The sequence below is a fragment of the Vicia villosa genome, unplaced genomic scaffold (genome assembly GCF_029867415.1).
Source record: "Vicia villosa cultivar HV-30 ecotype Madison, WI unplaced genomic scaffold, Vvil1.0 ctg.000659F_1_1, whole genome shotgun sequence".
NCBI lineage: Eukaryota > Viridiplantae > Streptophyta > Magnoliopsida > Fabales > Fabaceae > Vicia > Vicia villosa.
The window spans coordinates 417,510-429,573 of record NW_026705294.1 but is presented as its reverse complement, the minus strand read 5'-3'; the positions used below and the strand labels follow the sequence as shown (position 1 = coordinate 429,573).

General features: G+C 38.0%; 1 protein-coding gene across 1 annotated transcript; it reads left to right on the top strand.

Annotated features, from left to right (window-relative positions):
* Nucleotides 1-219: 219 nt before the first annotated feature.
* LOC131630206 (G-type lectin S-receptor-like serine/threonine-protein kinase At1g11300) lies at nt 220-5,598 on the top strand. The gene is made up of 7 exons (XM_058900988.1): nt 220-3,310; nt 3,437-3,544; nt 3,645-3,877; nt 3,953-4,163; nt 4,432-4,669; nt 4,741-4,891; nt 4,998-5,598. The coding sequence occupies exons 1-7, from the start codon at nt 2,029-2,031 to the stop codon at nt 5,304-5,306; spliced, it is 2,532 nt and encodes an 843-aa protein (XP_058756971.1). The 5' UTR covers nt 220-2,028; the 3' UTR covers nt 5,307-5,598.
* The last annotated feature ends 6,466 nt before the right edge of the window (nt 5,599-12,064 follow it).

Here is a 12,064-nt window from a genome sequence, read left to right as displayed (position 1 = left end):
CCCTGGCGGAAGAAGCGTTTGCAAGGAGCACCTACCCAGGGTCAGGCATGTGCCCTTGCCCGGATCATGCTGGACTTCGGTCTTTGATCCAGTGGAGTCGACGATCGAATGTCATGTGCTTATGCCCGGCTGACGAGGATGTCACGCGTTCAATCCTACGGGGTCGGGGAGGAATGCCCTTTACGGACTGATAATAATTTGGTCCTTAGTCTGTTTGGGCCAAACGTCGACTCAGTCTAGAACAGTTCTTAAGAGGACTTAAATAACTATTTACTGAAAATCTGGAGCGGCAGTATATTAGTGGCACGCTTGAGACAATGAACAAGATGAGAAAGAGGAAGACTCAAAATCAAACTCATAAAAAGGAAGATTATTGCAAAGGCTAACAAGCTAATGATTCCAAATACGATTTTCAGTTCAAGGTATGTGGCAGTTCAAGGTATGCTGTGATTTGGAGATTGATTTGGTACTTTGGTTTTGGGATTTGCTCAAACTAATATGGAGTTAGGCATCAATTTAAGGTTAATTGCAAAGTAGTGATAGTAAATATTTCTGTTTATGGTATTTGAAAATTGGGATTGCAATCATTGCATGGAAATGAAATGAGTTTCTGAGGATTAGACAACCTATAAATTCCCAGATTCAGACTTAACTGTATCAAATACTTGAGTATAAAATATGGATAAGCCAAGCAATGCTAGCTAGAATTTGTAACGTCTAAACGGTTCATGATAGTCACATTCAAATTGTATTTCTGTCTAATGTCTGTGTGTCTAGTCTAGACTAGGGATGGCAAAACGTGTCCAGCCCGTTGGGCATGTCTGTTTTGCCCGCACTTTTCAGCGGGGCGGGCTAAGGTAATAGGCTCGCAACCTCAATTATGACTGCCCCACTCCGCTCTATTTTTTTGCGGGCTTTTGCAGCCACAAAAATTTACATAAAATTTTACATTTTTTTGCATAAAAGATGCAAAGCCCGCAGGTCCCTGTCCCGCCATCATTTTTTTTGTGGGGCGGGACAAGGTTTTAGGCCGCACCCTCAACTATGCCCATCCCACCTGTTTTTTTTGGGCTTTTGCAAGGCAGACTTAAACAGGCGGACTTGCCCGTTTGCCACCCCTAGTCTAGACAGGGAACAACTTATTTGATTTTGAACATATATCTTCTTAATTTAACTGTTTTTGAAGTATATAAAGACAAACTCTAGATAAAGGCCCTAATTACTCTAATACAAGATTGTTTCAAACAGGTCATTAAGTCATCAAATATTTTAGCTTTATAACCTGCTTTGTTCTAACTGAGCAAATATACATTTTTTTCCTTGTCATGATGATATTTGTTTTTCTAGAAGAATAGAAGTGATTAAATTTGTCGTGGCCGTGGTTATGACTGTATGTAAACAATTTTGGAACTATGGTTCTCAATTTCAGTTTTGCTATACAATGATTGTTTTGCAATATTCTGTTTATAAATTATCCTATTAAAGAAGTGAGTTTGCAAATAGTAGGAACTCTTATAACCTACGGTGGAAAGTCAAATTGGCAGTGCACCAGTATATTGCATTTAAAGTTGTGCACCCTTGTTTCCACCTATTCGTTGACCCGGTTTCATGAAAAGGGCGCGTTTTTTGTTTGATTGAATGGGTAAACCAGTCCTTGAATTTGTGAGCATCAGTTAAAATTGTCTCTGAATTTACAAATTGGCAAATACCTCGAAACTGTAATTGATTTTTATAGTTTAGTTTATAAAACAATTGAATTTTTTTATGATTGAATTGGTTGACCATTTGATATTAAACTAGATGAGGTTGTTTTTTATGTAAAAAAATGAATGTTTCAAAGTTATAGTTTTTGAAAGCATTAGTCAACTGATACTATTTTATTAAATAGTGAAATTTCTCAAATATTTTAGTATGCATCTGACATCATTAAATCAAACAACCTTTGTTATTTAAAATGGTGGTAATCTTCATAATTGTTACTCGTGATTCGTGAGACGGTTGATCATAATCTGTTCATTGATCACCCTAATGAGTTTTAGCAACTGTGGATATTTGTTTTCTGTTTTGTTCATTTCGTGTTTGTATTTGCTACTACATGTTAGTACTGGTATAGACACGATCACATCGGCTTCATTTATCAAGGACCCTGAAACTCTAATCTCCAAAGATGGTAACTTCACCTTGGGGTTCTTTAGCTCAAAAAACTCAACAAATCGATACGTTGGTATTTGGTGGAAGTCTCAATCTACAATCATATGGGTGGCAAACAGAAACCAGCCGCTGAATGATTATAACGGGATTGTCACAATATCTGAAGATGGCAATCTTGTGATATTAAACGGACAGAAACGCGTTTATTGGTCATCAAATGTTTCCAACACAGCATCCAATACAACTTCACAGTTTTCAGACTTTGGTAACCTCGTCCTTTTGGAGAGCACGACGAGAAACATCTTATGGCAGAGTATTCAGCAACCTTCAGATACATTACTGCCTAGCATGAAACTTTCAATCGACAAAAGGACAGGTAAGAGTGTAAATCTCAAATCATGGAAAAGTCGTTTTGATCCATCCGTTGGTATTTTCTCTTCTGGTACTGTTGAACGCCAACATATAATTGAAGTGTTCATTTGGAAAGAAACACAGCCACACTGGCGCAGCGGTCCCTGGAATGGGGGAGTCTTCACTGGGATACAGGCAATGACAGTTGCATACTTTTTTGGTTTTCAAGGCGGGGACGATGGAGAAGGGAATATTATTGTATACTACACAATACAGAATGACGGAGAATTTGTTTTCTATCACCTGAATTCTGAAGGAATATTAGAAGAAACACGGTGGGATGATGAAAAGAAAGAAGTTCGCGTTACATGGACAAGCCGAGACTCAGCGTGTGATGTTTATAGTATATGTGGGGCATTTTCAAGCTGTAGTTCCTTGAATTCACCAATATGCAGCTGTTTGAGAGGATTTGAACCAAGAAACATACTTGAATGGAATCGAAACGACTGGACTGGCGGGTGTGTTAGGAGAACCCCTTTGCAGTGTGAAAGGGTCAACAATAAAACGAAAAGTAGAAAGGAAGACGGGTTTTTGAAACTACAGATGATTAAAGTTCCAGATTTTGCTCAAGGTTCAACTGTTACACCAGATATATGCAGAAGCCTATGCTTGGAGAATTGCTCTTGCCTTGCATATTCTCATGATGATGGGATTGGCTGCATGTCTTGGACCCGAAATCTACTCGACATACAACAACTCCAAACTGGAGGACTTGATCTGTATGTTCGCGTAGCCAACGCAGAACTTGGTACGCTCTTTGCGTTGTTTGTTAAAGCATTTGAAACATAGGTCATTAACATGATTCTATCTCTTAGGAGTTAGGACTTGATTGAATTTTTTTAATATTTTAAATATAAAAGTTTCCTATTTACAGATCGAGGGAGAAACAAGACAATCATCATTATAAGCACAACAATAATTGGAACTCTCGTAATTTTCATTTGTGCATATATCATATGGAGAAGAAGATCAAACCAACCAGGTAATATACCAATATAACATCTTTATTGATTCAATTCGGATCATGAAATTTATTTTCTATTGATGAGGAACTAAGCTCAAGTTGTGAGTTTTTCCTGCAGCTAGACTGTGGCACTTTATTAATTCAGTAAGGGAAAATAACAGCAAACCTTTCCAACTATCTAATAAATGTGGGGCACCAGAAAGTTATACTAGTGACAACAGAATTGGAGAAATGCCTCAAGGTAAACTGCAAGAGCTATTAATATATGATTTTGAAAAGCTTGCAACCGCCACAAACAGCTTTCACTTGTCCAATAAACTTGGACAGGGTGGTTTTGGCACAGTATACAAGGTATCTTAAAAGCAACAGTTGTAATTATTTTGAAACCGTTGTCCATAGAAGTTGTCACATGATATTTTCTTCTAGGGGAAACTGCAAGATGGTCAAGAAATTGCAGTTAAAAGACTTTCTAGTGCATCTAGACAAGGGTTGGAGGAATTCATGAATGAAGTGGTAGTGATTTGTAAGCTTCAACACCGCAATCTTGTAAGACTTCTTGGCTGTTGTATTGAAGGCGATGAGAAGTTGTTGATGTATGAGTACATGCCAAACAAAAGTTTGGATGCATTCATCTTTGGTTAGTTCTTCGAAGCCCTCTTTATCCTTTTCTCGTATAAAATATTTAAGAATGCAGAACTTTTTCGCGGCCAATGAGTTTTTCTTGAAGCATGCTAATGGAGTGATTTTGATGACTTCACTTCATATTTTAAGCGACTTTCTCAGTCCATCCCCTATATGTTTAAATTTGCAAAAATACACTACCATGTTTTTAGGAGGTGGATTGAGAAACTCCCTATTTTAATATTATACTCAAAATAGTACTAACATTACCCTTATTTTTCTAGATCCATTCAAAAATAAACTACTAGATTGGAGGACACGATATAGCATTATTGAAGGAATTGCTCGAGGATTGCTATATCTTCATAGAGATTCGAGACTAAGAATTATTCATAGAGATTTGAAGGCAAGTAATGTCTTGTTAGACGAGGAGCTTAATCCAAAAATATCAGACTTTGGAATGGCTAGAATCTTTGGAGGGGGAGAAGATCAGGTCAATACCTGCAGGATTGTTGGAACCTAGTAAGTGTGTTCTCCCTATCCAATATTTTAGTACTATTAACTTGAGAATAAGTTTTTATATTTTAACGCAGTGGCTATATGTCTCCTGAATACGCAATGCAAGGATTATTTTCAGAGAAATCAGATGTTTTTAGTTTTGGTGTTTTGTTACTAGAGATTGTTACCGGGAAAAGAAACTCAAATTTCTATGACAATGAGCATGGCCAAAGCCTTTTAGGATTTGTAAGCCTCAACAAACTATTTTTCGATTCAACTGCGGCCTTTTTTCTTTTGTTGCTGCAACATTAAAATATCTGATTATTTCTTTTATTTTTCTCGTCTCATTTAGATTTGGACGCAATGGATGGAAAACAATATTTTATCTCTAATAGATCCAGAAATATATGATTCCAGTCATCATAACTACATTTTAAGGCACATACATATAGGACTTTTATGTGTACAAGAACTTGCTGCAGATAGGCCCTCTATGGCTGCAGTAATTTCTATGCTCAACAGTGAAGCTGCATTATCTCCTCCTTCTAGTAAACCTGCATTCATCCTGATGAAGAATCTGTTGAATTCAAAGTGGCCTGAAGAATGTCAAAGTGTTTCTTCCATCAATAATGTCAGTGTTACAGATGTCTGTGGCAGATAGCACATTAAGGGCTCTATGAAATGTTTTTGACGTCAATGGATATATGTTGGCCAATGCTAGAAAAAGAAAACTCTAGTATAATAAAAGATGCAAAATGTATTGTCAATAAGGAATATTTATTCTAGTGATTCTGTTATAACTATATTTGATGTTAGTCGCTGAATATAGGTTAGGCTGTCCAATTGTATATAAATTATAGGAATTAGAATATTTGAATTATCAATGTCATTTATGACTTATGTAATATATATGGATAGCATCATATCAATGAGAAATAAAAAAGAAAACTGAAATTCAGACAATATACTCTTGATAGAATTATATTCTGACATGGTATCAGCAGGTTATCGATCAAACCTGTAAATTTTTTGTTGATAAGTGTTCTCTTCGACATTATTGTTTTTCGTTTTTTTTTTGGGTTTGACTCTTGTTTTGTTTTCGGTGACTCTTGTTTTGGTCCCCTTCTCTGATTTTTGGTCTTCTCTGCACTCGTTTTTTTCTCGTCGCTATTTCTTGGTTTTGGTTTGGTTTCATGGCTTCGGAAAAGGAATGAGAGAATTTTTGTGTTCGATTTACTAGGAAAAACTATCCTTCGTGGGCATTTCAATTTGAAATGTATGTGAAAGGGAAAGAAATGTCTGGTCATCTAAACAGGGCTTCGAAGGCTCCAACCGAGAAGACTGCGTTAGATACATGGGAAACAAAGGACGCGCAAATTATTTCTTGGATCCTTGCCTCAATTAAGCCTCAAATAGTTAATAATTTGCGCTCCTTCTCGACCGCCAAAGCCATGTGGGATCTTCTTAAGGTTATATACGATCAGAATAATGCAGCAAAACACTTTCAACTCGAACTAGATATTGCAAATTATCGACAAGGCTCGCTGTCCATTCAAGATTACTACTCTGGTTTTCTAAATTAGCTGAACACTCTGAGATCTTGCACGCTGATGTTCCTAAAACATCCCTTGCAGTTGTTCAAAAGATTTATGAAGTCAGCAAACGCGATCAGTTTCTTATGAAACTTCGCGCATAATTTGAAGTGGCTCGTGCAACTTTACTGAACCGTGATCCAGTTCCTGATTTAGAAGTCATTGTCGGGGAACTTTTTCGCGAAGAGCAGCGCCTACTCACCTAAAACAGCATGTCGCCCGACCAGAATACTATTGATTCTCTCACAGTAGCCTATTCAGCCCAAAATACAACAGACAGACGTGATACGCAGCGTGTCCAGTGTTTTTCCTGCAAACAGTTTGGTCATATTGCTCGCAACTGCAGTAAGAAATTCTGCAACTACTGCAAACAACGTGGGCACATTATTATTGAGTGCCCCATGAGACCTGCTCGGCGTCCTACCCAAGCCTTTCAAGCTACTACCCATGATGCTGGTTTGTCTGATACGTTGACTCCAGAGAAGGTGCAACAGATTGTTCTCTCAACTCTATCAGCTCTGGGCATTCAGGGCAAGTCTATTAGTGCTTCAACACCTTGGTTTGTGGATTCAGGGGCTTCTAATCATATGAATGGATCCCCTAAACACTTACAAAATGTCCATGCTTATAAGGGCACCCAAAACATTCAAATTGGTGATGGTAACACTACCTATTTATGTTGTTGGTGATATCAATCATTCCTTTAACAATGTATTTGTGTCACCAGAACTTGCCTCTAATTTAATTTTCGTTGGCCAATTGGTGGATAATAATTATAATGTTAATTTTTCTCGTAATGGTTGTTTTGTGCAGGATCAAGTGTCGGGGAAAGTGATCGTGAAGGGACCTAAAGTAGGCAGATTATTTCTGCTCCAGTTTCATTCCTCTAATTTTTCTTTTGCTTGTATGATGTCTCACCTCCGTTTGCGAATTTGCATAATAAATTAGGACATCCAAACTCTGTTGTTTTGTCTCACTTAATAAAAACAGGTATATCTGGCCACAAAAATATTAGTGTTGACTCATCTTTTAATTGTTCAGTGTGTAAACTTGCTAAAAGCAAAACTCTTCCTTTTCCACTCCATGCTCATCGTGCTGAAAAATATTTTAAAATTATTCATAGTGATGTTTAGGGCGTGTCTCCGATTTTATCTCATGCTAAATATAAATATTTTGTGACGTTTATTGATGACTTTAGCCGTTTTACTTGGGTTTATTTTCTTCGTTCTAAAGCTGAAGTTTTTGCAATGGTTAAGAAATTTTTGGCTTACATTGAAAACCAATTTCAGACCACCATTAAGATATTACGCACAGATTCCGGTGGGGAGTATATTTCTCATGCTTTTTAGGAATTTTTGCAACAAAAAGGCATCCTGTCTCAGCGTTCATGTCCTTATACGCCTCAACAGAATGGCATCGCCAAACGCAAAACTCGTCATTTACTTGATGTTACACGTTCCTTGCTTCTTGCTGCCTCTGTCCCTCCCCAATTTTGGGTTGAAGCTTTCTCCACAGCGGTCTTTCTCATCAACCGTCTTCCTTCTCAGGTTCTTGGATTTGATTCTCCCTATTTTCGTCTCTTTCATGCACATCCTGATTACACTAATCTTCACCCATTTGGTTGTGTATGTTTTGTTCATCTTCCACCTTCTGAACGAAATAAACTTGGTGCCCAATCAGTTATGTGTGCATTTTTGGGTTATAGTACAACTTATAAAGGCTTCTTGTGTTATGATCCCACCTCTCATCGCTTACGCATATCTAGGAATGTTATTTTCTTTGATCAACAATTTTTTTCCAAAATACTAAACCTTCCTCTATTGATTTTGTTACTCTTGTTGATTTTTCTAATGATTCTCTTCCTGTAGAACGATTTAAACCAGGTCAAGTTTATGTCAGACACACTCCTACTTTGTCCCTTCCCGCCACTGATCCGTCACCTGAACCTGCACCAGCACCTCTGCGACGCTCACAACGAGTGTCTCACCCACCTAATAGGTATGAATATAGCCCTATTTCTCTCAGTGCTATTATATCTGGTACACCTATTCCTACTTGTTATTCTCAGGCACTTAAAGATGCTCATTGGGTAACAGCAATGAACGATGAACTACAAGCTCTTCAAGAAAATTGTTCCTCGACCTCCAGGTGTTAAGCCTATTGGGAGTAAATGGGTGTATTCGGTAAAGCTGAATTCATATGGTACTCTTAATCGTTATAAAGCTCGATTGGTTGCATTAGGAAATAAACAAGAGTATGGTGTGAATTATGATGAGACCTTTGCACCGGTCACGAAAATGACTAGTATTAGAACCATTTTGACTATTGCTGCCTCTCAAGGATGGCCACTTACTCAAATGAATGTGAAGAATGCATTTTTTCATGGAGACTTGGCAGAAGATATTTATATGACGCTTCCTCCAGGGCTGCCTTCCTCGTATGAAGGGGTGTGCAAGCTCAAACGCTCTCTATATGAATTACGAAAAGCTCAAACGCTCTCTATCTACGAAAAAAACTATTTTTTTTAAAAAAGGTGTTTCCGAAGGTGCATCTACGGAAGCACGAGGGCATTTTGGTCAACCAAGTGGTGCCAAAGAAGCCTATGAGGTGGATTGAGAAATTGTCTTCTATTATATGTGTTTTGTCCATGGAAATAGAAAAAGAGTACAAAGTGATAAAGAAGAGATTCAAAAAGAATTATGGTGTGTCTTGGAATGAGGAGATACCTTTATTTAAAGGAGAAAAGATGTCTAAAAAAACAATCCATGGGATTTTCAATGCATCTAATCGATCATGACCTCGAGTCAATCAATTAGATAAGCCAAATATAAAAAGTTTTTAAACTTGCTGTTACTAGCCGGCTATAATCTTATTTAAATCATAATGTGCTGTCATCATCAAAACCACTAGGATCATTTGCCACCAAAATCATTTTCAAATAATTATATTTGCAAGTATATAGTTCAACACATTATTGATGTCCCTCCCACATAGCTTTACCAAAAAAAATTATAGACCCAACTCCATGACCTCTTGAGACATACAAACTTCATCAACCACTATTGGTTGTCCATGTCTTGACACATTTCTGGATGTTAAGGTCACTCTAAACAGTTATCGGTCATCGTCGACTTTATCATATTCTACCATGGATCTTCATATCACTATTCCTAAATGTATACATCCTGTCGTCTTCATTATACTTCATGTATTCTATTTCTTTTCCTAAATCTCCACGTGAAACATCATACCACTTGGAATGGAAACAAGCATTAGTTGATGAACTAGTTAATATACCTCCTATGAAGTCTTTGGTAGGTTGTTATTGATGTTACATGGTAAATATTGGCTTTAATGATAATATTGGTCTATTTGAAGCTTGTTTGGTGGTTAAAGGATTTGCTAAATTCACCACAGATGTAACATGTGAAATCTCGATCTATTCATTCTTTAGAGTCACTATATATACACATTACAAGACTACCTAGTTTACAATCTGTTACAAAATCTACTAATCTTCAGAATTCCAATCATAAATGACTCCTAAATATAAGGCAACTGCAACAGCCAAAAAGAACACATAATTGTGCAATAATAACACTAACCTCCACTAGTGGAAGATAGAGCAAAATATGCCATAAACTGATAAATCTATAGTTGTGCAATAATAACAATAACTTCCACCAGTGGAAGATAAAGCAAAACATGCCATAAACCTCAATAAATCTCAATGCCCCCCCTCAAGTTGGAGCGTGAAGATCTCGAATGCCCAACTTGCGAAGAAGAAATTCAAATTGCACTTTTCCCATGACTTTTGTAAAAATGTCTGCTAATTGTACCGATGTGGGAACACACAGAGGACAAATAATTCCACCCATCACCGCATCACGAACAAAGTGACAATCAGCTTCAATATGCTTTGTTCGCTCATGAAACACTGGATTTTGAGCTATATGCAATGCTGATTGACAATCACAATACAATCGCATCCCTTTGGAATGACTAACTCCCAAATCACCAAGTAATTGTTTCAGCCATTTTAACTCACATGTAGTAACCGCCATAGATCGATACTCAGCCTCTGCAGAGGAACGAGAGACGGTTGTTTGTTTCTTAGTTTTCCAAGACACCGGAGAAAAACCAAGTAACACCACCCATCCAGTCAAAGAACGTCTCGTAAGTGGACAACTAGCCCAATCTGAGTCGCACCATCCCTCTAGGTTCAATTCACTATCAGACCGCAGTAGAATACCTTGACCCGGATGTTTCTTCAAATATCGAACAACCCTTAAGGCTGCTTCCCAATGCTCTTCACATGGTTGTTGCATAAACTGAGACAAAATATGTACAGAATACGCAAGATCTGGTCTAGTCACAGACAAATAAATCAACCGCCCGATAAGTCTTCGATATGGTTCTGGATCTGCAATAGGCTTACTAGAAGCCAACGCTAGCTTATGGTGTTGTTCCATTGGAAAATCCGCAGGCTTGGCCCCTAACAAACCTGTTTCCTCAATTATCTCAATTGCATATTTTCGCTGGCATAGATAAATTCCCTCGTGATTACGAGCTACCTCCAACCCCAAAAAATATTTTAAGACTCCCAAATCCTTCATATGAAAGCATGTACCTAAGTAAGTTTTAAAAATTTTTAGGGCTGCAATATCATTTCCTGCAATAATCAAGTCATCCACATAAACCGGCACATTGATTTGTATTTTTCCCTTATGCAAAGTAAAGACTGAGTAATCTGAATAGGACTGAACAAATCCATAGCGCTTCAATGCCGTGACCAACTTAGCAAACCAACAATGAGGAGCTTGTTTTAAACCGTATAATGACTTTTTCAACCTGCAAACCATATTTGGATTAGTGTTTTTAAAACCTGGAGGAACTTTCATATACACCTCCTGTTCCAAGTCACCATGGAGAAAGGCGTTGTGCACGTCCATTTGATGAACTTCCCACTTTTTAATTGCTGCCACTGCCAATAATGTACGAACAGTGACCATTTTTGCCACTGGGGCAAATGTCTCATCATAGTCAATCCCCTCTATTTGATGGTGTCCGAATACAACAAGTCTTGCTTTCAATCGTTCTATGCTCCCATCTGAGTGATGTTTTATTTTATATACCCGTTTGCTGCCAAGTGCTTTCTTCCCGGGTGGCAGTTTCTTCATAACCCATGTCTCATTGTCTTCCAAGGCTTGTATCTCATTGCGCATTGCATCACGCCAACCAGAATCCTTTACGGCTTCTTTATAATTTTTAGGTTCTTTCCCTGCCGTCACAGCTGCAACAAAATTTCTATGTCTAATAGAAAATCTTTCACAAGATACAAAGTAAGTAATAGGGTAAGGAGTACCTGAGGCATGCTCTTGGGTATATGAACTTTTCGAGGACTTTACTTTTTGTATTGTATTAGTGACAAAACCCTTGAGTCTTATATTCGGAACTTTGTTTCTCATCCCTCTTCCCATCTCAGGTGTCACGATAGTCTCTCTCTCAACTGCCACCTCATTCTCTTCAAATCCCGCATCATCCTCTTGCATCACCACAACACCAGCCTCATCAACTTCCTGCGTGGGTGCTTCCTCTCCATTTATACCACTGACACATACTCCCTCGTCGGCAGCATTACCACCTTCACGCAACCCCCCCTGGAGCCGTGTTGGCCCATTGTCTTGCAAGACCACTGATGCGTTCCCTCCTCCAATTGATGCATCATAAGTCTTCCAACCAATATCATCGTGACGTCAACATACTCAATGTAAAAAATAATAGGAGGAGCAGAATGAGTTATGTCTTGTTGCACATCAAATGGAAA